The sequence below is a fragment of the Oncorhynchus gorbuscha genome, linkage group LG04 (assembly GCF_021184085.1).
Source record: "Oncorhynchus gorbuscha isolate QuinsamMale2020 ecotype Even-year linkage group LG04, OgorEven_v1.0, whole genome shotgun sequence".
NCBI lineage: Eukaryota > Metazoa > Chordata > Actinopteri > Salmoniformes > Salmonidae > Oncorhynchus > Oncorhynchus gorbuscha.
Genome location: NC_060176.1, coordinates 40,082,902 through 40,108,310, shown reverse-complemented (window position 1 = coordinate 40,108,310; position 25,409 = coordinate 40,082,902). Strand labels below are relative to the sequence as shown.

The window sequence follows — 25,409 nt, the reverse complement described above, 5'->3', positions numbered from 1 at the left end:
GCCGTTTCGTGGCTGCTTGTTCGGACTGCGCGCAGACTAAGTCAGGTAACTCTCCTCCTGCCGGTCGTCTCAGACCGCTCCCCATTCCTTCTCGACCATGGTCTCACATCGCCCTAGACTTCATTACCGGTCTGCCTTTGTCTGCGGGGAAGACTGTGATTCTTACGGTTGTCGATAGGTTCTCTAAGGCGGCACATTTCATTCCCCTCGCTAAACTTCCTTCCGCTAAGGAGACGGCACAAATCATCATCGAGAATGTGTTCAGAATTCATGGCCTCCCGTTAGACGCCGTTTCAGACAGAGGCCCGCAATTCACGTCACAGTTTTGGAGGGAGTTCTGTCGTTTGATTGGTGCGTCCGTCAGTCTCTCTTCCGGGTTTCATCCCCAGTCTAACGGTCAAGCAGAGAGGGCCAATCAGACGATTGGTCGCATACTACGCAGCCTTTCTTTCAGAAACCCTGCGTCTTGGGCAGAACAGCTTCCCTGGGCAGAATACGCTCACAACTCGCTTCCTTCGTCTGCTACCGGGTTATCTCCGTTTCAGAGTAGTCTGGGTTACCAGCCTCCTCTGTTCTCATCCCAGCTTGCCGAGTCCAGCGTTCCCTCCGCTCAAGCGTTTGTCCAACGTTGTGAGCGCACCTGGAGGAGGGTGAGGTCTGCACTTTGCCGTTACAGGGCACAGACTGTGAGAGCCGCCAATAAACGTAGGATTAAGAGTCCAAGGTATTGTTGCGGCCAGAGAGTGTGGCTTTCCACTCGCAACCTTCCTCTTACGACAGCTTCTCGTAAGTTGACTCCGCGGTTCATTGGTCCGTTCCGTGTCTCCCAGGTCGTCAATCCTGTCGCTGTGCGACTGCTTCTTCCGCGACATCTTCGTCGCGTCCATCCTGTCTTCCATGTCTCCTGTGTCAAGCCCTTTCTTCGCACCCCGTTCGTCTTCCCTCCCCCCTCCCGTCCTTGTCGAGAGCGCACCTATTTACAAGGTACGTAGGATCATGGACATGCGTTCTCGGGGACGGGGTCACCAATACTTAGTGGATTGGGAGGGTTACGGTCCTGAGGAGAGGAGTTGGGTTCCGTCTCGGGGACGTGCTGGACCGTTCACTGATTGATGATTTCCTCCGTTGCCGCCAGGATTCCTCCTCGAGTGCGCCAGGAGGCGCTCGGTGAGTGGGGGGTACTGTCATGTTTTGTCTTATATTGTCTTGTCATTTTGCTTTTCCTTCTGTTCGTTTTCCCCTGCTGGTCTTTTAGGTTCGTTCCCCTTTTTCTCTCTCCCTCTCTCTCTCTTCTCTCTATCGTTCCGTTCCTGCTCCCAGCTGTTCCTATTCCCCTAATCAATCATTTAGTCTTCCCACACCTGTTCCCTATCTTTTCCCCTGATTAGAGTCCCTATTTCTCCCCTTGTTTTCCGTTTCTGTCCTGTCGGATCCTTGTATATTGTTCACCGTGCTGTGTCTTTGTATCGCCCTGTCGTGTCGTGTTTCCCTCAGATGCTGCGTGGTGAGCAGGTGTCTGAGTCTGCTACGGTCAAGTGCCTTCCCGAGGCAACCTGCAGTTTATGATCGAGTCTCCAGTCTGTTCTCGTCATTACGAGTGGAATTGTTCTTTATGCTTTATTTACCGCTCCGATTTGTCTAGGAGTATTGAATATTTACTTTACTGGATTAAAGACTCTGTTTTCGCCAAGTCGCTTTTGGGTCCTCATTCACCTGCATAACAGTTACATGTGGTAAAACTACAGACATCTCTAGAAATCTGATTCAGGAACAGTTTAAAGACTTTCCGAAGCCTACAAGATGATACTCATCATCAATCATTGCAAATTTAGAGCTTGGGCTTACTATGTGCTCCATGTATCACATATATAAGCTACTGAGAAATGTGTGATTTTCTTAGTAAAAATGCACATATTTGCTGAGCACAGCACGTGTATAACAATGGCAGATCTGCACTCGACAGGTCACCAGATGACATCCCTAGAGCTGCCTACTGGGCATACTGGATCTGCCTCATGCCCACAGCTGGCTATAGTACTCATCAATAGAGATGAGGATTTATAGTGTACATTTGTTAGTGTATTCTTAACCTTCTAACCTCTCATTCTTCAGGGTGAAGTTGGTCTTCCAGGGGAGCAAGGAGAGAATGGATTCCAAGGTGACAAGGTATTTCACTCCGCTACCACCTGACAGATGGTGCTGATGTTTGTCGTCTGAGTCTTTGTGTCTGGGTTTTAACTGTGGATAACTTCTTTTCACAGAAGTGCTCTCATTGTTTTACAGGGTATCCAGGGTTCACCTGGGTTGCTAGGTGTTCAAGGGAAACCAGGGCAACAGGTGAGTGTAACGGCGTTCGTCTGTTGAATGAAGAGAGTCGGACCGAAATGCAGAGTGTAGGTTACTCATGACTTTAATGAACAGAAATGCGGTACATGAAATAATTGAAATACTAAATACAAAAACAACAGAACGGAAAATACAAAGCGAACTCAGGCTACCTAAATACGGTTCCCAATCAGAGACAACGATAAGCACCTGACTCTAATTGAGAATCGCCTCAGGCAGACAAACCTATACCACACCCCTAATCAGCCGCGATCGCAAATACTACAAACCCCAATACGAAAACAACATATAAACCCATGTCACACCCTGGCCAACCCAAACATATAACTAAAACACAAAATACAATGACCAAGGCGTGACAGAACCCCCCCCCCCCTAAGGTGCGGACTCCCGGACGCACCTCAAGAGCATAGGAAGGGTCCGGGTGGGCGTCTGTCCATGGTGGCGGTTCTGGCTCAGGACGTGGACCCCACTCCATTAATGTCCTTTTTCCTCCCATTCGCGTCCTGGGATAATCCACCTTCTCCGCCGACCATGGCCTAATAGTCCTCACCCAGATCCCAACATAACTGAGGAGCAGCTCGTGACAGAGGGGCAGCTTGGGACAGAGGGGCAGCTCGGGACAGAGGGGCATCTCAGGACAGAGGGGCATCTCAGGACAGAGGGGCATCTCAGGACAGAGGGGCATCTCAGGACAGAGGGGCATCTCAGGACAGAGGGGCAGACCGGGACAGAGGGGCAGCCCGGGACAGAGGGGCAGCCCGGGACAGAGGGGCAGCTCGGGACAGAGGTGCAGCTCGGGACAGAGGGGCAGCTCGGGACCGAAGCATCCCGGGACTGAGGGGAAGCCCGGTACTGAGGGGAAGCCCGGTACTGAGGGGAAGCCCAGTACTGAGAGGAAGCCCAGTACTGAGAGGAAGCCCAGTACTGAGAGGAAGCTCAGGCAGGTAGTAGGCTCCGGTAAATCCTGGCTGGCTGGCGGAACTGGAAGAGTCAGGTTGTCTGGCAGATCTGGAAGAGACTGGTTGTCTGGCAGATCTGGAAGAGACTGGTTGTCTGGCGGCGCTGGGTAGACTGGCGGCGCTGGGCAGACTGGCGGCGCTGGGCAGACTGGCGGCGCTGGGCAGACTGGGAGCACTGGCGGCGCTGGGCCGACTGGGAGCACTGGCGGCGCTGGGCAGACTGGGAGCACTGGCGGAGCTGGGCAGACTGGCGGCACTGGCGGCGCTGGGCAGACGGGAGACTCCGGCAGCGCAGGAGGGGAGAAAGGCTCTGGCTGCGCTAAACAGGCGGGAGACTCCGACAGCGCAGGAGAGGAGAAAAGCGCTGGCTGCGCTGAACAGGCAAGGTGCACTAGAGGCCTGGTGCGTGGTGCTGGAACTGGTGGTACTGGATCGAGGACACGCACAGGAAGCCTGGTGCGGGGAGTTGCTACCGGAGGACTGGTGTGTAGAGGTGGCTATGGATAGACCGGACCGTGCAGGCGCACTGGAGCTCCCAAGACCAGAAGTCCTTATATTGCTGCTCCTCACAAATACTACAAACCCCAATACGAAAACAACATATAAACCCATGTCACACCCTGGCCAACCCAAACATATAACAAAAACACAAAATACAATGACCAAGGCGTGACAGTGAGTCCATTAACCTGTCATGGCGTTGGATTGATTAATGTGATGACTGCTGTTGATCGAATGATTAACTGTTCATAATTACGTGATTAAATGAATCAGGTAATTATTAACTCAGTAACATGGGGCACCATGGAAAAGTTTGGCTTTATTGAGATTCTATTTCCCAAATTAACTCAACGAATATCAGAATATCGATTTTACAACAGTTACTAATGAATTAATTTCCTCTACAGTCTCATTCTGAATGTCGCATAATCTGGGAATCTGCACAAACCCGAGTCCAACTAAATAAAACCGTACCACAACAATTGAGAAGATTATTTATTTACTAACAAGCTAAAATGATAAATAAGATACACATACACACAGTCTAGGCTATTGATTAAAACATACTACAAAGAAACAGGTCCCTAGAAGGCCAACACAATATGACACTTGTTAGACAAAATGGGGATTTCAAACAAGAGAGTGCATGAGAAAAAAGCACACTTAGGTACATTTGTAAACTATGCTTAGTTTAACCCTAACCTTGCCCCGAACTGCCGCTCTTATGGGTCAGAATATAATGATGTAATTATGTGTCAAAGGTCTCCGATGGGGTATCTCCTCGTGGACCGAGGAGATACTCCACTGATGGTGACACTTCTATGTTACCGGGTGTAACTCTGATTGTCCACACAATGGTAGTGTCCTTTCTCTTAGTGGTCTGGTTCCTCTCCCTTGTTCTGAAAGAGGGGTCTTCTGATGATGGCTAATCAGCCATATAGGTGGTTCCTGTGTGGGAATGAAAGCAGTGTAGACACATGATTCCTTGGAGAGAATAACCGGGTGGTCCTGCTTGAATTCACCATTTTAGACACAACTACTCATCCATAGCATAGATTGTTAAAAGGTTCCTTTGTCGCCTTCAACCTCGTGTTGCGTTTTGGGGTTACAACTAATCGAACCTTGGCTGCAGCTCGTGGTCACCTAGTCATAATGTTTATTCTTAACTCACATGTTTTATACCCTAGGGTCAGAAATGGGCGTATCCGCCTTTAGTGCAAGTTCTCTGGGCGTAACTAGTTATGAGGCAAGGTCTATATTTTACTCAGATCCAATTTAGACAACTAACTTCACATTTAATCTTTACAAAAAACATTATCTTTGATCTGGACATTTTCCACACAACGTACATTATGCAAACATCAGATACATTGTGAAAACTTTTCAAGTTACAATGTTTTCATTATAACGTCGTCATTTAACTTTTAATAACATTAAATAGAGACCTATCTGTGTACCTGGTACTATGTAAAGTATACTACTAGGTTATCACTTTTGAAATCTCTCCCCTAGGGGGTGACCGGTGACCAAGGACCTGATGGTATACCTGGCCCTCCTGGCCAAGAGGTAAGGATTTGTGTGTGGGTGGAAAGATTACACATGACCTATATCAAATCAAAAGTGATTTGTCACATGCTCCAAATACAGCAGGTATAGATAGACCTTACAGTGAAATGCTTACCCACAAGCCCTTAAACAACGAGGCAGTTAAGAAAAAAATAGGTGTTAAGAAAGTATTTACTAAATAAACTGAAGTAAACGATAAAAAAATGACAAATAATTAAAGAGCAAATAATTAAAGAGCAACAATTTTTTAAAAACATATTGAGGCTATATACAGGGAGTACCGGTACAGAGAAACAGGTTAGTCAAGTTAATATGTACATATGTAGAGGTAAAGTGACCATAAGTAGGTAATAAACAAAGAGGAGCACCAGTGTAAAAATGGGGTGGTGGTATTTGCTTAGCTGTTCAGGAGTCTTATGGATTTCGGGTAGAAGCTGTTAAGAAGCCTTTTGGACCTAGACTTGGCACACCGGTACCGCTTCCTGTGTGGTAGCAGATAGAACAGTCTATAATTAGTGTGGCTAGAATCTTTGGCAATTTTTAGGGCCTTCCTCTGGCACCGCCTGTATAGAGGTCCTGGATGGACCTCAACCTGCTCATCCACTACAGCCCTGTGGATGAGAATGGGGGCGTGCTCGGTCCTCTGTTTTCTGTAGTCCACAATCATCTCCTTTGTCTTGATCACATTGAGGGAGAGGTTGTTATCCTGGCACCACACTGCCAGGTCTCCTCATTACAGTCTTTCTCATCATTGTCGGTGATCAGGCCTCCCATTGTTGTGTTGACGGCAAACTTTATGATGGTGTTGAAGTTGTGCTTGGCCATGCAGTCATGGGTGAACAGGGAGTGCAGGAGGGGACTGAGCACGCACCCCTGAGGGGCCCCCGTGTTGAGGATCAATGTGGCAGCTGTGTTGTTACCTACCCTTACCACCTGGAGGTGGCCCGTCAGGAAGACCAAGATCTAGTTGCAGAGGGAGGCATTTAGTCCCAGAGTCTTTAGGTTAGTGATGAGCTTTGAGGGCACTATGGTGTTGAACGCTGAGCTGTAGTCAATGAATAGCATTCTCACGTAGGTGTTCTTTTTGTCCATGTGGGAAAGGGCAGAGTGGAGTGCAATAGAGATTGCGTCATCTGTGGATATGTTGGGCCGCTATGCAAATTGGAGTGGGTCTAAGGTTTTTGGGTTAATGGTGTTGATATGAGCCATGACCAGCCTTTCAAAGCGCTTCATGACTACAGACGTTAGTTCTATGTGTCGGAAGTCAATTCGGCAGGTTACCTTGGTGTTCTTGGGCACAGTGACTGCTTGAAACATGTTGGCATTACAGACACAGGGACTGGTTTAAAATGTCAGTGAAGACACTTGCCAGTTGGTCATGTCCTGGAGTACATGTCCTGGTAATCCGTTTGGCCCTGCCGCGTTGTGAATTTTGACCTGTTTAAATGTCTTAATCACATCGACTACGCAGAGCATGATCACACAGTCGTCTGGAACAGCTGATGCTCTCAAGCATGCTTCAATGTTGCTTGCCTCGAAGCAACCATAGAAGGAATTTATATTGGGAAGAAAATTATGTGAACCCTTGAGAATTACCTGGATTTCTGCATAAATTGGTCATAACATTTTATCTGATCTTCATCTAAGTGACAACAGTAGACAAACACAGTCTGCTTAAACTAATAACACACAAACAATAATTTTTCATGTCTTTAATTCAACACACTGTGTAAACATTCACAGTGCAGGTTGGAAAAAGTATGTGAACCCTTGTATTTAATAAAATTTTGACCCTCCTTTGGCAGCAAAAACCTCAGCCAAACGTTTTCTGTATTTGCGGATCAGACCTGCACAACGGTCAGTAGGGATTTTGGACCATTCTTCTTCACAAAACTGTTTCAGTTCCACAATATTCTTGGGATGTCTGGTGTGAACCACTCTCGAGGTCATGCCACAGCATCTCAGTCGGGTTGAGGTCAGGACTGACTGGGCCACTCCAGACGGCGTATTTTATTCTACTCAAGCCATTCTGTTGTTAATTTACTTCTGTATATTGGGCTGTTGTCCTGTTGCATCACCTAACTTCTGTTGAGCTTCAATTGGCAGACAGACAGTCTTACATTCTTCTGCAAAATGTCTTGATAAACTTGGGAATTCCTTTTCCATCGATGATAGCAAGCTGTCCAGGCCCTGAGGCAGCAAGGCAGCCCCAAACCATGATGCTCCCTCCACCATACTTTACAGTTGGGATTAGGTTGTGATGTTGGTGTGGTTTGCCTTTTGTTCTCTCCACACATAGTGCTGTATGTTTCTTCCAAACACCACCACTTTAGTTTAATCTGTCCACAGAATATTTTGCTAGTAGCGCTGGAACATCCATGTGCTCTTTTGCGAACTTCAGATGTGCAACAATGGGGTTTTTTGGACAGCAGTGGCTTCTTCCATGGTGTCCTCCCATGAACACCATTCTTGTTTAGTGTTTTATGTTTTGTAGTCTCGTTAACAGAGATGTTAGCATCTTCCAGAGATTTCTGTAAGTCTTTAGCTGACACTCTAGGATTCTTCTTAACCTCATTGAGCATTCTGCTGTCATCTTTGCAGGACGGCCACTCCTAGGGAGAGTAGCAACAGTGCTGAAATTTCTCCATTTATAGATAATTTGATTTACCGTGGACTGACATTTAGAGATACTTTTGAAACCCTTTCCTGCTTTATGCAAGGCAACAATTCTTAATCTTAGGTCTTCTGAGATCTATTTTGTTCGAGGCATGGTTCACATCAGGCAATGCTTCGTGTGAATTGCAAACTCATATTTTGTGAGGGTTTTTATGGGGCAGGGCAGCTCTAACCAAAATCTCCAATCTCGTGTTATTGGTTTGACTCCAGGGTAGTTGACTCCTGACTCCAGTTAGCTTTTGGAGAAGTCATTAGACTAGGGGATCACATAATTCTTCCAACCCATACTGTGATTGTTTAAATGATGTATTCAATATAGACAACAAAAATACAATAATTTGTGTGTTATTAGTTTAAGCACACTGTGTTTGTCTGTTGTTGTGACTTAGATGAGGATCAGATCAAATTTTATGTAACATTCATGCAGAAATCCAGGTAATTCCAAGAGTTCACATACTTTTACTTGCCACTGTAGCTCATCTGGTAGGCTTGTGTCACTGGGCAGCTCAGGGTTTGTAGTCTGTAATAGTTTGCAAGCCCTGCCACATCCGACTAGCGTTCATCAATCACTGTAAATTGTTTGTCGGAGGGCATAGCAGGATTTCTTATAAGCTTCTGGGTTAGAGTCCTGCTCCTTGAAAGCGGAAGCTCTGCCCTTCAGCTCCGTGCGGATATTGCCTGTAAACCATGGCTTCTGGTTGGGGTATGTACGTACGCTCACTGTGGGGATGATGTCATCGATGCACTTATTGATGAAGCCAGTGAGTGATGTGGTGTTCTCCTCAATGCCATCGGAACAATCCCACTACATATTCCAGTCTGTGCTAGCAAAACAGTCCTGTAGCTTAGCATCTGTGTCATCTGACCAATTCCGTATTGAGCGAGTCACTGGTACTTCCTGCTTTAGTTTTAGATAGTAAGCATGAATCAGGAGGATATAGTTATGGTCAGATTTGCCAAATGGAAGGCGAAGGAGAGCTTTGTACGCATCTCTGTGTGTGGAGTAAAGGTGATCTAGAGATTATTTTTCCTCTGGTTGCACATGTAACATGCTGGTACAAATTAGGGTAAACTGATTTAAGTTTCCCTGCATTAAAGTCTCCGGCCACTAGTAGCGCCGCCTCTGGATTAGCATTTTATTTTTTGCTTATGACCTTATACAGCTCGTTGAGTACGGTCTTAGTGCCAGCATCGGTTTGTGGTGGTAACAAAAAATATACATGAAAACTCTCTTGGTAAATAGTGTGGCCTACAGCTTATCATGAGATACTCTACCTCAGGCGAGCAAAACCTCGAGACTTCATTCATATTTGATTTTGTACACCAGCTGTTATTGACAAATAGACACAAACCACCACCCCTTGTCTTACTGGAGGCAGCTGTTCTATATTGCCGATGCACTCAAAACCCAGCCAGCTGTATGTTATCCATGTTGTCGTTCAGCCACGATTCGGTAAAACATAAGATATTACAGTTTTTAATGTTCCGTTGGAAGGAAAGTCTTGATCAGAGTTCAGGCAGTTTATTATTCAATGATTGCATGTTGGCTAATATGACTGATGGTAGAAGCGGGTTACCCACTCGCCTTTGGATTCTTACAAGGCACCCCGACCTATAACTCCTATATCTCAGTCTCTTCTTCATGAGAATGATGGGGATTTGGGCCTTGTCTGGTGTCTGAAGTAAATCCTTTGTGTCCAACTCATTAATTAAAAAATCTTTGTCTACTACAACAATATTCAACCTGTTCTCTGGTTGTCCACAGGGTTTCCCAGGAGACATCGGCCCACCAGGTCATAACGGCCCTGAAGGCCCTAAGGTATGTATACTGGCACTATCTTTCTGCGTATCTTTTTTAATTTTTCATTTTTACCTTTATTTAACCAGGCAAGTCAGTTAAGAACACATTCTTATTTTCAATGACGGCCTGGGAACAGTGGGTTAACTGCCTGTTCAGGGGCAGAACGACAGATTTGTACCTTGTCAGCTCGGGGGTTTCAACTCGCAACCTTCTGGTTACTAGTCCAACGCTCTAACCACTAGGCTACGCTGCCGCCCCAATGCTATAAAATTCAAACTTTCATTAAATCACACATGTAAGATACTCAATTAAAGCTACACTCGTTGTGAATCCAGCCAACATGTCAGATTTTTAAAATGCTTTTCGGCTAAAGCATAAGAAGCTATTATCTGATAGCCTGCACCATCTGCACCAGCAGTAAACAAAGGAGCTAGCATAGCAGGCACTACACAAAACTCTGAAATAAAATATAAAATATGCATTACCTTTGACGAGCTTCTTTTCTTGGCACTCCAATATGTCCCATAAACATCACAATTGGTCCTTTTGTTCGATTAATTCCATCCATATATATCGAAAATGTCCATTTATAAAGCGCGTTTGATTTAAAAAAACAGCTTACAAAAACTTAACGTCACTACAAAATATTTCAAAAGTTGCCTATAAACTTAACTTTGTAATATTTACCAAATTACTTTTGTAATTCAACATTAGGTATTTTAAATGTTAATAATCGATCAAATTATAGACGGGGCAATCTGTATTCAATACAGGAAAGAAAAGAAACCAGCACTGCTTTTCACGTCTTGCGCAACTCACAAAGTGTCCCCAGTTCCGAGTTGGCCTACTTCTTCATAACACAAAGGAATAACCTCAATCATATTCCAACGACGGGCGACATCCAGTGGAAGCAGTAGGAACTGTAAATAGGTTCCTATTAAATATCCAATGGCAAAGACAATATAGGGAACAGAGAGGGGAGAAAAATAAAACATCTAAACAGTTAGTCCTCTGGGTTTTGCCTGCTACATAGGTTCTGTTATATTCACAGACATGATTCAAACAGTTTTAGAAACTTCAGAGTGTTTTCTATCCAAATATATGAATAATATGCATATCTTATATTCTTGGCATGAGTAGCAGGAAGTTGAAATTGGTCACGCTATTTATCCAAAAGTGACAATTCTACTAGCTTTAAGAGGTTAACATCCTCATTTGGCGTAGTCGGCTGGATCAAGCACTTCTATGAGCAGGTGTTGAGAAGTGGTCTGGGAGGTTCAGTTGGTTTTTAGTGAATACAAAGAACGGTGGGTGGCAAAGAGCAGGCGCATGGACCTTTGAGGCCTTTTCTGGGGACTGTGGTGACTGCTGGGGACCAGTCCTGTTTTACTGCCAGTGGTGCATCATGGATAGCAACATGGGTTCCTTATGGAATCTAACATTCTGTATCATTCTCCTCAGGGGAAGCCTGGGAACAGAGGATTACCAGGGCCTAGAGGAACAGCTGGACTAGAGGTGGGATTGTCTTTAGTGTTCTGTATTTACTAAACATGTCAAGATTTAGTCTTACTTTGGCTATGTATGTAGAATGTATGTAAGAGATAAGACAGAAATCTGGCATTGCCACATAGGCCAGAGAAAATACAAAGTGTTTTTTTATGCATAGTGCTTTTGTCCCTGCCTTGACCCTCTGTCTCCATATTGTTTTCCAGGGTGATGAGGGGCCACTGGGACCACCTGGGTCAACAGGACCAGAGGTGAGTGCTAATTGGACAGCTCAGAACCAAAACAAGGAAGTCAGAAAACACAATATGGGTCACTCAGCACATGAAAACACCCAAATGTTCATCTCCACCATCAAAAAGCCTGTTTCATAACAATGGCACTTCAGAGTGGGAGGCAATTTGCTGCAGTCCGTGTTTAAATCCAGCTGAATCACTATGATCTGGTTAGCTACATACCAGCAGCACTTGGCTAGCTGTCAGTCTATTGTGCAGAAAATCTATTTTGATAGATGGCTCAACGATTATTGTGCATTTGTGGCAACGGTTTGGTCAGTAAAATTGCTGTGCTACCACCACATGGTGCTCATCTCTGATACAAAAACAACACCATTGGAAGAGATGGGATTATAAAAAACAACGCTTTATGGTTTTAAACCAATGAAAATAAAGTCACTCATTTATGCACCTAGTCAGCTATCCCAGTTAGAGAATTATGATTTCTTTGAAATAAGAAACTGTCCAAATGTCTGCTTCCTGCATTCATTTTTAAAGTTGTTGCTTTTGGAACGCTGCCATTTTGCTAAACACTGATAGTAAATGTCAAGCCTCATTAAAATACTGAACATTTTATTTAAAAAAACGTCAGTTGGAATGGCTGTTGTGAAATGATAAGTCTTCGATCTCTCTTGCCTAATATTTTGTGAGCTTGTTAAGTCAAACTCCTCCAACGTAGACAGATAGATTTCCCATTCCTTACTCTAAATAACCATAAACATCTGGATATCTATGAGGATAGACTCTCTCTTTCTCTTCTCCTAGATCCATTAAGCTAGGTCTGAAAGCCAAACCTCTGATTGTGTCAGTTAGTGTATGTATCCCAAATGGCACCCTATTCCCTATAAAGTGCACTACTTTTGACCAGGGGTCTAGTGGCCCTGGTCAAAAATAGTGCACTATATAGGGAATAGGGTTCCATTTGGGATGTAGACAGTAGCCTAGGATTCCACCGTACTGCATCTTCCTGCAGAGACATCCAATTTGCATCCATCATAGCCTGAATAGAGAGTTAATCTGGAGTCACCCGAAGTTCATACATCTGACTAAGCACATTAAATAACAGAGGATTCTGTTCTAAACTGCCATCTCCAAAAGATGGAAACCACAACGAACTGAATATACTGATTCAATATAACACATAACACATTTGATCCAATTATAGTTTAAAGGCCCAGTGCAGTCAAAATGACGTTTTCCTGTGTTTAAATATCATAACAGCTGATGAAACTAAGACTGTAACACTGTGAAGAAATGTGATCCGTGTTATTTCCTGATAATTGCTGGTTGAAAATGCAATACAAGACCTTCTAATCAGCAGGTTTGCATGCACAGAAAGTTTGGCTTTTCATGGTGACATCAACATGCAGGAAATTGGTTAATAGGCCAATTCCAAACCTCTCTGCCAATTTCTCCTCCCCACTCAGACCACTCCCAGACAGTCCTAGCAAAGTTCTTGCTTGAGAAGTAGAAGTAGTTTTTTTTTTGGTAAAAAATGTTTTGCCCATTTTAATGGAAGTAGCTAGGTTTCCATACAATTGTCGACAGATTTTCAGAATATTCTAAAATCTGCATTAAGAAAACATTTGCATTTTCCCACCAGTGCTGTGTTTCCACCAAACTGTGTGCAATGAGGTAGTGAACATAACATTTTATTTTTCGCTTTTGTTTAAAAAAAAAAAAATTTGAAATTCAAATGTGTTTCCATCGCATTTTCAACACTACCAATAGTTTTGTCAGAAAAACTGGTGCATTAAATAGCAGATGTGCCGACTCTGGTCTTGGCACCTGCGCTCCAGCCAGCAGTTTGCAGATACAGTGCAGGCGGCTAGTATACATGATGAGATTAGAATGGACAAGTGCAAGAATGTTTTTATTTGGCATACAGTAGTTAAGCATTGACCATCATGTCACCAGAATAAGACCCCCGGAGCATCAAGCTCATCACCGTGCAGTTTCACCACCCTGTGAAGTTCATCATAACTTACATCTCTAGCCCAATACAGTAAATTGCATTGTTTCCCAAGTCATGGTGGCAGGATGACACACCATACCATTGTGTGACTCCAAGTTTACAGCGACATGCAAATATTGATATAATAATCATCATAAAGGTTTTTCCATCGCCATTTATCGCATGATACATTTTACAGACACAAACAGATCCCACCGTGTCAAACGAATAAATTATCTGTTGGCATTTCTGAAAAAGTATCCAAAGTTCCTGTTTCCATCACGAGATTTTTTATATTTTTTATGCGGTATGACTTTACTCTCATAAAAACTGTGGATGGAAAGAAACCTAGTTAGTAAAGTACTTATTTGTTACCCAGAAATGATTTCATATTAATATAAAAATGTCTGCATTGGGCCTTTAATACTGTAACGCATTAGGGAACTTTGATGCTGAATTGTTTATGAGTCATTGAAAAATATAGAGTGGGATAGGGACGTTTCTATTCTCGGCCAGGAAAAAGCCTTTAGCAAAAACCATACAAAAGTATCACAGATTTATTTGCACGTTAAACTTCGACAATAGCGGAAGATATTCCACCAAATTTGTGTAAAAGCTGAGTGCTTTGTTGGCGCTCTTAATAACTTTTTGGAATGTTTTCTTATCACTCATTCTAAATAATAAAGACATTAATCATGTCACTCACTGGTTTCAGGAAGATAAGACAGAATACGAATTAGTCCATAAGGGGACACGTCTTGGACACACAATGGAGGTGTATGAAAGTATCATTGCAAACTTCCTCATTTGCAAATGTCAATACAGACACACATCAAGTATTGAATCTAGGTTCTACTTACCGTATTATGTGTAGTAATGTAGATTTGGTAGTAGTGACTGTAAGGTACAATACTGTGGTTCTACTTACAACACAACGGTAGTAGGCCTGATTACCAACAACGACGAGGCAGCCTACAAGGAGGAGCCAGGCACTCTGATGGTGTGGTGCCAAGTAAACTCTCCCTCAATGTTAGCAAAACAAAGGAGCTAATTGTGGATTTCAGGAGGAACCAGGCTGGACACGCCCGCATCCTCAACAACGGGGCCGCCATGGCGTACATATCTCAGAGAAGATTAATGTCACGTGTGCTCCCTCTCCGGCCTCTAGGTCACCAGGCTCCTCGTTATGGCGCACACCAGTCACCATCATTATGCGCAACTGCGCGTCATCAGACTCACCTGGAATGCATCACCTCCTTTATTACCTGCCCCATATACAGTTGAAGTCGGAAGTTTACATACACCTTAGCCAAATACATTTAAACTCAGTTTTTCACAATTCCTGACATTTAATCCTAGTAAAAATTCCCTGTTTTAGGTCAGTTAGGATCACCACTTTATTTTAAGAATGTGAAATGTCAGAATAATAGTAGAGAGAATGATTTATTTCAGCTTTTATTTCTTTCATTCCCAGTGGGTCAGAGCTTTACATACACTCAATTAGTATTTGGTAGCATTGCCTTTAAATTGTTTAACTTGTGTCAAATGTTTAGGGTAGCCTTCAATAACCTTCCCACAATAAGTTGTGTGAATTTTGTCCCATTCCTCCTGACAGAGCTGGTGTAACTGAGTCAGGTTTCTAGGACTCCTTGCTCGCACACACAGTTCTGCCCACAGATTTTCTATGGGATTGAGGTCAGGGCTTTGTGATGGCCACTCCAATACCTTGACTTTGTTTTCCTAAAGCCATTTTGCCACAACTTTGCTTACAAGTATACTTGGGGTCAATAGTCCATTTGGAAGACCCATTTGCGACCAAGCTTTATCTTCCTGACTGATGTCTTGAGATGTTGCTTCAATATATCCACATAATTGTCCTGCCTCATGATGCCATCTATTTTGTGAAGTGCACCAGTCCCTCCTGCAGCAAAACACCCCCACAACATGATGCTGCCACCCCCTTGCTTCACGGTTGGGATGGTGTTCTTCGGCTTGGAAGCCTCCCCCTTTTTCCTGCAAACATAATGATGGTCATTATGGCAAGACAGTTCAATTTTTGTTTCATCAGACCAGAGGACATTTCTCCAAAAAGTATAATCTTTGTCCCCGTGTGTAGTTGCAAACCGTAGTCTGGCTTTTTTTAATGGTGGTTTTGGAGCAGTGGCTTCTTCCTTGCTGAGCGGCCTTTCAGGTTCTGTCAATATAGGACTCGTTTGACTGTGAATATAGCTAATTTTGTACTTGTTTCCTCCAGCATCTTCACAATGTCCTTTGCTGTTGTTCTGGGATTGGTTTGCACTTTTCGCACCAAAGTAAATTCAAATCAAAGAGACGCGTCTCCTTCCTGAGCGGTTTGATGGCTGCATGGTCCCATGGCGTTTATACTTTCGTACTATTGTTTGTACAGATGAACATGGTACCTTCAGGTGTTTGGAAATTGCTCCGAAGGATGAACCAGACTTGTGAAGGTCTAAACAATTGTTGGAAAAATTACTTGTGTTAATGCACTAAGTAGATGTCCTAACTGACTTGCCAAAACGATAGTTAGTTAACAATACATGTTTGAAGTGGTTGAAAAACCAGTTTTAATGACTCCAACCTAAGTGTATGTAAACTTTCGACTTCAACTGTATGTCACTCCCTTTGGTACTGTTTATTTTATTAAAACGCTCACTCCCTGAACTTGCTTCCCGACTCTCCGTGCACATCGTTACAGAATGACACATCATTCTGGGTGTCCGAACCGGGTGTCCGAACCGGAGCTACCTGGGAGGCCTCGGCTGGTTTGTTGGGTTCCCCTGCCTCAACTGGCTCGACGGGTTTCCATACCTCAGCTGGCACGATAGGCTCCCATGCCTCAGCTGGCTCGATAGGCTCCCATGCCTCAGTTGGTGAACAGGTTCCCGTGCCTTGACTGAAGCAACCCGGGAGATCTCAGCTGGCTCATCAGGCCCTCACGCCTCAGCTGGTTTGTTAGGTGTCTGTCTAAGTGGAGGCGACCGGTCGCAGAAGCAGAGGTGACCGGCCGCACACCTGTCAACATCGTTATGCGCACCTGCGAATCATCAGACTCACCTGGACAGCATCACCTCCTTGATTACCTGCATTATATATGTCACTCTCTTTGGTTCCTTCCCCAGGTGTCATTGTTTTTGTTTAAGATTCATGTCCATGTGCTGTTAGTGATTCTTGTTTGTATTATGTTCTTTTTATTTTATTAAAACTCACTCCTTGAACTTGCTTCCCGACTCTCAGCGCACATCGTTACAATTAATTATGTAACCACATGGACACCGTGGTGAAGAAGTCACGACAGCAACTCCTCAAACTCAGGATTCTGAAGAAATTCAGCCTGTCCCTGAGGGCCCTCAGTGTTCCACAGGAGCACCATCGAGAGCATACTGTTAGGCTGCATCACAGCCTAGGGTGGCAACTCCACCACTGTGAACCGCAATGCGCTTCAGAGTGTGATGCTTGCAGCCGAACGCACCATTGGGTGCACACTGCCTGCCCTACAGGACACCTACAACACCAGGTGTTGCAGGAAGGCCAAGAAGATCATCAGGGACCCCAGCTACCCAAGCCATGCCCTGTTCTCCCCACTTCAATCAATCTGACACGGGTAGTACAGGAGCATCATCGCAAAAAACTGGAAGACTGGCCAATAGTTTATACCCTTAGACCATCAGGCTGCTGAATAGCCACCACTAGTCAGCTACCTGCTTGCCCCTCCCCCTACTACTCCCCATATGGATTTTCTCCCCCACCCCCTTAACAGTCACTACTCTGCCTCCCCCCAATGGACATGTATTTATTCATCACTGAAACTGTTGTTAGATGTGTATATACTGCTATTTCTATTTAGATTGTTTTTCTTATTGCCATTTTCATTATTTTATTAAAATTAGTGCTTCATGAACTCGGAGTCTAAGATTTTCACTGTACCCTGCAATCACACCTGCAACCCTGTACATGTGACTATTAATCACTCTGAATCTGATGAAGTACTGTACTATGGTTCATGTTTGTCTTCTGTTCAGGGCAGACCTGGAAGGCATGGATTCCCGGGGGAAACAGGAACCGAAGGATTGAAGGTCAGATCCTATTGAAATGATGCACCATTCAACTGGCTGAGTGTCTCTCTCTCGCCCTCCACCTGATTCTATCACTATCACTGTCATCTGTTGTTAAACATGGTCTCCCATGCTCTCTCTGCCTGTTTCTCTTTGTCTCTCTTGGCCTGTTTCTCTCTTTCTGTCTCTCTTTATCCCAACCTGTAAAGTCTTACTTAACTGTGTAAATTTGACATACATTTTCTACTACCAGGTGAACTGCCCTCTCACCACATTCTCTCTGGCTGATCTGAGCTTTAAAAAGGTCTGAATCTGTTGATGAAATGCTAATTATGTCCTCTGCTATAGGGTGAGACGGGAATAACTGGAGAGGTCGGAAAGCTTGGAGAGAGGGTAAAGGCTTCTCTCTCTCTGTCTCTCACTGTTTCTTTACTTTACTCTGTATGTGTGTACTGTGTACTCGGAGTCTCTTTCTCTCTCTCTCTCTCTCTCTCTCTCTGTTTGTTTACTTTAATCTGTGTGTGTGTACTGTGTACTCGCTCTCTCTCTCTCTCTCTCTCTCTCTCTCTCTCTCTCTCTCTCTCTCTCTCTCTCTCTCTCTCTCTGTTTGTTTACTGTACTCTCTGTGTGTACTGTGTGTGTGTACTGTGTACTCGGAGTCTCTCTCTCTCTCTCTCTCTCTCTCTCTCTCTCTCTCTCTCTCTCTCTCTCTCTCTCTCTCTCTCTCTCTCTCTCTCTCTCTCTCTCTCTCTCTCTCTCTCTCTCTCTCTCTCTCTCTCTCTCTCTCTCTGTTTGTTTACTGTACTCTGTGTGTGTACTGTGTGTGTGTGAGTTTGTGCTTTGCTTTTGCCCCACTGCTCCAAAGGCAATGATGTAAGTACAGGACTTTGACTGTCTTTTCCTGTGTTGCTGTCTGTAGGGACTTGTGGGTTTTATCGGGCCTAATGGGGAAACAGGCCTAGCAGGAGAAAAGGTTAGATGTGCATCTTTACGTTAGACATTACAGGAAGACTTCTCATGTCATATATCTTATGTTGCCATATTGAAAGAGATTCTGATTCATATATGTTATTGTTCTACTTTCCCAGTGTGCTAAACTGGTTGAGATTATGCTATTACAGACAGTTGTAATCTGGTTCTAATGAAGCAATTTCAACCAGTTTTGCCTGCTGGGATTGCTTCCTGTTGATGTCTTGAGATTTACAGTGCCTTCAGAAAGCCTCTTAAATTTTTTCACATTTTGTTAAATTGAGATTTTTGGGTTTACTGTCCAACACACAATACTCCATAATGTCAAAGTGGAATTATGTTTTTCAAAATGTTTAGAAATGTATTTTAAAAAATGTCAAGCTGAAATGTCTTGAGTCAAAGTATTAAACAACTTCAGAAGTACAAATGTGCTTAACTAGTCACGTAATACGTTGCAGGAACTCACTGTGCAATAATAGTGTTATGCGATTAAAAATAAAAAAAAATAAAAAAATGAAAAAAGCAGACATTGAATATCCCTTTGAGTATAGTGAAGTTATTAATTACACTTCGGTGTATCAATACATCCAGTCAATACAAAGGAAAACACTCAGGGATTTTGCCTTTAGGCAAATGTTGACTTTAAAACAGTTACAGAGTGAAAGGAGAACACTGAGGATGGATCAACAACATTGTAGTGACTGCACAATTACTAACCTAAATGACAGAGTAAAAAGAAGGAAGCCTGTACAGAATAAAAAATATTCAAAAACATGCATCCTGTTTGCAATAAGGCACTAAAGTAAAACTGCAATAAATGTGGCAAAGAAAGAACTTGAACCTGATAACGAAGCGTTATGTTTGGGGCAAATCTAACAACACATCCTTGAGTATCACTCTTCATATTTTCAAGCATAGTGGTGGCAGCATCATGTTATGGGTATGCTTGTCACGGCAAGGACTTGGGAGTAAAAATAAATGGAATATAGTTAAGCACAGGCAAAGTCTTAGCGGAAAACCTGGTTCAGTCTGCTTTCCAACAGACACTGGGAGACAAATGAACATTTCAGCTGGACAATAACCAAAAATTCAAGGCCAAATATACACTGGAGTTGCTTACCATGATGACATTGTGGTATAGTTACAGTTTTGACTTAAATAGGCTTCAAAATCTGTCAAGATTTGAAAATGGCTGTCTAGCAATGATCAACAACCAACTTGACAGAGCTTGAAGGGTTTTAAAAATAACAATGTGCAAATATTGTACAATTCAGGTGTGCAAAGCTCTTAGACTTACCCAGAAAGATTCACAGCTGTAATCACTGGCAAAGGTGATTCTAACATGACTCAGGGGTGTGAATACTTATGTAAATTGAATATTTCTGTATTTAATTTTCAATAAATGTGCAAATAATTCTGAAAGCATGTTTTCACTTTGTCATTTTGGGCTATTGTGTGTCGATGGGTGAGGGGGAAAAAAAGATTTAATCCATTTTGAATTCAGACTGTAACACAACAAGATGTAGAATAAGTCAAGGGTTATGAATACATTCTGAAGGCAATGTAACTATTACCCTGGGTTTCCCCTGACCTTGTGACCTGACTAGGACTAACTCCAGGCCCAGAGTTTTTCCTAGTCAGGTCATGTGGTCAGGAAAAAATCCTGGCCTTACATATGTAATACAGGGAGGGTCCTTATAGTTATGTTTGTTTTCCCAGGGGGACCGTGGGGAGATGGGCTTGCCTGGACCGCCAGGGGAAAAGGGGGCGATGGTAAGGAGTAAGTCTGGACCCCGTCTGTCTTCCAAGGGGCATTCAACTCTATATGGGTCGGGTAATGTTCCATGTGGGGGTCTAAGGTTAGGACAGGGTGTCATGTGGGGGCTTGGCGATAAGGAATGGGGTACTAAGATAGGTATCACTGAAAAATAGTTATGTATTGAGCTTGTATATCTTGTATGAAATGACGTTTTTGTTAGGTCATACTGGCCGACTTCATGTTGAGATGAACTGTAGCGAGAAGAGTATTTATTTTGGATCTAAGTGTGCAGAAGTTTCCAAATAAGTTATTTTTTCAACTTAATACCCAGTATGGTAAAAGCAGAAACATTTGCTTACACAGCTGAAAGGCTGGAAGTGCCATATTGTTTGCATCTTCAGGTAACTAAAATAACCAAAATAATGGAAACAGTGAGTGATACAAAGTATATTGAAAGCAGGTTCATCCACACAGGTGTGGTTCCTGAGTTAATTAAAAGCAATTAATATCCCATTATGCTTAGGGCCATGTATAAACATTTTGGGCTGGCCATTATTTTGACTGCCATGGCTATGCCCCCAAAGTATAACAATGCACAAGGCACGGTTGGTCACTGAATGGTTTGATAAGTCACCAGATCTCAAACCAACTGAACACTTATGGGAAATTCTGGGGTGGTGCCTAAGACAGTGTTTTCCACCACTATCAACGAAACACCAAATGGAATGCAATGGAATTTCTGGTGGAAGAATGGTGTCGCATCCCTCCAGTAGAATCTATGCCAAGGCGCATTGACGCTGTTTTGGCTTGTGGTGGCCCAAGCCCAATTACAACACTTTATGTTGGTGTTTCCCTTATTTGGCAATTATCTGTGGTCACTAAAGATTCCATGGCACTTATTGTAAGAGTAGGGGTTTTAACCCCGGTGTCCTGGTTAAATTCCCAATCTGGCCCACATATCATCATGGCCAACTAATGATCCCCAGCTTCCAATTGGATCATTCATCCCCCCCTCCTATACTATTCCTGCGGTCGTTGCTGTAAATGAGAATGTGTTCTCAGTCAACTCAGTTGTTTTTACTCAAGCTGTTTATTGTATTAAAAACAAACATAATGATGCAGCTATTGAGGAAAACTGGAGTAGGCCAGATACAGTATAACTCCGTACCTAAACTAACAAACTGTCCAGTCAGCCACATCATGCAGGCTAAGAATAGATACATTACATCAAAATTGTTGAACAGACAACATATTGTCAATAGTCACCAGTTCACTTTCAGTATTATTTAGAGTATGTAAAAAATGGGTTAAATGGGTTTGAAGTATGATGGATGTCTTCATGGTGTTGTGGTGTTCTGTCTGTCTATCAGGGTCATCCCGGAGCTCCTGGAGAGTGTGGCCCCTCTGGACCTCTAGGGATACCAGTAAGTAAAGCCTGCTCACTTTACCTTTCTGGGACCAGATTTCCGGACCCAGATTAAGCCTAATCCTGGACTAAAAACAACTTTCAATGGAGATTTTTGTTGTTGTCCATGGAGTAGTCTTAAATTGGGTCTTTCAAACCGGCCCATAAGGTTTTGGTACCTTTTTAAACGTCCTGTGCCCTCTAGATTTACAAGAACAAACCCCATCACACCAACACTACTCTAAAATACCATCCTTTGTCGTTTGCATTTGGCGGTCTAAGGCACTGCATCTCAGTGCAAGAGGTGTCACTATGGTACCTGGTTCGATTCCAGGCTCTATCACCTCTGGCTGTGATTGGGAGTGCACAATTGGCCCAGCGTCGTTCGGGTTTGGCTGGAGTAGGCCGTCATTGTAAATAAGAATTTGTTGACTTGCCTAGTTAAATAAAGGTTCAATAAAATAAAATACAGCATGGCAGAATGAACTCAGAAGCAAGACATCACTTCTGTAAACAGAAACTGAATCACAAACTGAATGAGACTTCAAGTTAGAACTTGTGTTCTATTTGGCACATCATCTTAGCATGGAGTGAGTGTAGTTTATTAAAGTGTCTTTCAAGGTCAGACTAGAACTCTAAGTCTACTACCCATTCTGGCTCCTCAAAGGTCTGTTGCCTTTCTTGTTTGGAATCCAGCTACGTAAACATAGCCAATAAAGGTCTGTAACGAGGCCCATATAGTAACACCGCTAAGTCCTTTTTACTCCTCGCTCATTTGGAGACCAAAGACAAGAGTTTTTCACACAAAGGGCCGGTTGGGAGAAATTCCTCCTCGCACATACCTCTGTTGATGGGGAGTGAGAGTGACAGTCATTCACTCAAACAGGCAGCTGTAAACGTTTCTTTAGTACCTCTGGCTAAAGCTAATGCAGCTCCCACCCTTTTGCCTTTATAGCATGTCTACATGTCTCTAGTCTCTTTACGCCGTGCACTGACATCACACAAGTTGTGGCAAGACATGCCGGACTGTCTCAGAGCTGCTTTAGCAAACTGCACGGAAGACAGCAGGCGAGTACTTTACTCTAAAAGGTGGAACATACTCTTCAACTTCTGACCAGGTGTTCTTTGAAAAGGACATCAATAGAATCTCTATTAGAAGCATGACTAAAACACATGTCCTTCAAGTGCATGATCTCAGCTCTTTGGTCATGATAGGGATGAATGGCATTCACTAGCATCCTGGAGACCCAGTCCAACTCTCATTAGTCAGTCCTGCAACTCGTCTCAGTGAGTGTTGTAACGTTATTGCCTTCCGTCATATAATTGTGCTGTAATGTTCTTCCTCCTGCAGGGCCAAGCCGGATCAAGGGGTCTCGGTGGGATCAGAGGAATCAAAGGCAGGAGGGTAAGGAATAAGGTTTCCTCTTTAAGCATCGGTACTTTCTGCTATGAATTGCTATGGTTGTCATGAACTTGCTGTGTAACACAAGGTGGCATTGACGTGGATCAGTGGTCACCAACCTTTTCTGAGCCAAGATCACTTTCGCAGTCAAAAAAGCAAGCCGAAATCTACCGCTCAGATATTGTTTTTAACATGACTTAAAAACTGGAACATTAACCGAATAAAACAGTTCTGTAGGAATGAGGTTTGGGCAGTAGGCTAAGTACATTATCACAGCATATTGGCAGTATGCCTGGCCTGTCAATATTGTTAAGTTCAGAGTGTCTCTGAACTTACAATGCCTAGCCCAAAGTCGTTATATATTTTTTTATTATTGTGCATTTTGCTATTTGTCTCATGACTCCTGCATGCTTTGACTACGAACTTTCTTTACTCAACCGTGTGACAGACTATGTTTGTTCCCACACTCGGGACTCTGACTCTCTATTGGTTCCACGTACTTTTGGCCTCCCATCCCATTCTAACCACTTCTCGCCGTCTTTGTATTCATGTTACCTGATACAATTGCTGTACAATATGATCTTGTTGCCGTCTGATGCACATTCAGATGTCATAAATCAACACTGTCCTTTGCCGTGCCTTGATTGTATTACTGTTGATGATATCTGGAAATGTGCATGTACACCCTGGCCCATCTACAGTTGCTTGCCCCAATTCTGACTTGTGCTCTGATAACTGCTTCACTGATTTCTGCTTCCGTAAAAGCCTGGGTTTTCTGCACCTTAACAATAGAAGCTTATTACCTAAAATTGATCAATCTAGATGTGTTGGTCATTACTGAGACATGGTTAAGGAAGAGTGTTTTGAATACTGGTTTCTGGTTATAACCTTTTTCAGCAAGACAGGTCTTCCAAAGATCACCTTCAGTTCTCGGTTGTCTCCACCAAGTCTTTCCCAAAACAATTGAATTTGCTGGTTTTATGTATTAAACTTTCAAATAGCTTTGTTGACTGTTGCTGGGTGCCATCGTCCTCCATCAGCACCGGCCTGTACCCTACCTGCCTTAACTTCTCTTGGCCCCTTACACCAAGTCTGAATTTGTCCTGCTAGGTGACATAAACTGCGACATGCTTAAACCACCTGACCTAGTCCTAAAGCAATGGAAATCCCAAAATCTTTCTCAGATTATTACCAATCCGACAAGGTATGACTCCAAGCACCCAGAAAAGGCTCATCTTCTTGATGTTATCCTACAAATAATCCTGATTGGTGTTTTCTGTAATGACCTTAGTGATCACTGTTTTATAGCCTGTGTTCGTAATGGCTGCTCAGTGAAACGACCTGTCCTGATTTGTCATAGACCCTTGCTAAAAATCTTTAATGAGCAAGCTTTCCTTCATGAACTGGCCTCTGTAAAATGGTATAGAATCAGCTCGATCCCCTCTGTCGAAGACGCTTGAACCTTCTTTTTTATATTTTCAGTGGTATTGTTAACAAACACGCCCCCATAAAGAAAATTATAATTAAAAACAGGTTCAGCCCCTGGTTCGACCGTGAATCGAGTTACTCCACTTTAAGAATTCCATTTGGCGAAAGGCTCAGCACACGCATACTCTGGCTCTCGTTCAGGCAAATGAGAAATAAGTGCATTTAGGTTATTCGTAAGGCCAAAGTTAGTCACTTTAAGGAGCAGTTCTCTCTCTGTGGGTCTCACCCCAAGAATTTCTGGAAAACTGCTAAAGACCTGGAGAATAAACCCTCCTCCTCACAGCTGCCCATGTCCCTTAAAGTTGATGTGGTCATTACTGACAAGAAGCACATGGCTGAGCTCTTTAATCACCACTTAACTCAAGCCAGGATTCCTATTTGACTCAGCCATGCCTCCTTGCCTGTCCATAATTTCCTCATCTCCCACCCCTTCTAATGCGACTATCCCCAATGCTTCTTCCTCTTCTTCCCTTGCCCCGCTACAAAGTTTCTCCCTGCAGGCAGTCACTGAGTCTGAGGTGCCAAAGGAGCTCCTGAAACATGACCCCCAAAAAACATCTGGGTCAGATGGTTTAGACCCTTTCTTCAAGGTGACTTCCCCTATCATCGCCAAGCCTATCTTCAAACTCTTTAACATGTCTCTTCTTTCTGGGGAGGTTCCCATTGCTTGGAAGGCAGCCACAGGTCATCCTTTATTAAAGGGGGAGATCAAGCTGATCCTAACTGTTA

General features: G+C 43.5%; 1 protein-coding gene across 1 annotated transcript in view; it reads left to right on the top strand.

Annotated features, from left to right (window-relative positions):
- Window positions 1–25,409, top strand: part of col27a1b (collagen, type XXVII, alpha 1b) — a 167,452-nt gene that overhangs the window by 108,423 nt on the left and 33,620 nt on the right. Inside the window, exons 17-28 of the mRNA XM_046346768.1 lie at window positions 2,113–2,166; window positions 2,284–2,337; window positions 5,322–5,375; window positions 9,817–9,870; window positions 11,314–11,367; window positions 11,565–11,609; window positions 17,625–17,678; window positions 18,006–18,050; window positions 18,577–18,630; window positions 20,346–20,399; window positions 21,756–21,809; window positions 23,142–23,195. Of these exons, the coding sequence (XP_046202724.1) occupies window positions 2,113–2,166; window positions 2,284–2,337; window positions 5,322–5,375; window positions 9,817–9,870; window positions 11,314–11,367; window positions 11,565–11,609; window positions 17,625–17,678; window positions 18,006–18,050; window positions 18,577–18,630; window positions 20,346–20,399; window positions 21,756–21,809; window positions 23,142–23,195 (630 nt within the window). The remainder of the gene's footprint in view (window positions 1–2,112; window positions 2,167–2,283; window positions 2,338–5,321; window positions 5,376–9,816; window positions 9,871–11,313; window positions 11,368–11,564; window positions 11,610–17,624; window positions 17,679–18,005; window positions 18,051–18,576; window positions 18,631–20,345; window positions 20,400–21,755; window positions 21,810–23,141; window positions 23,196–25,409) is intronic.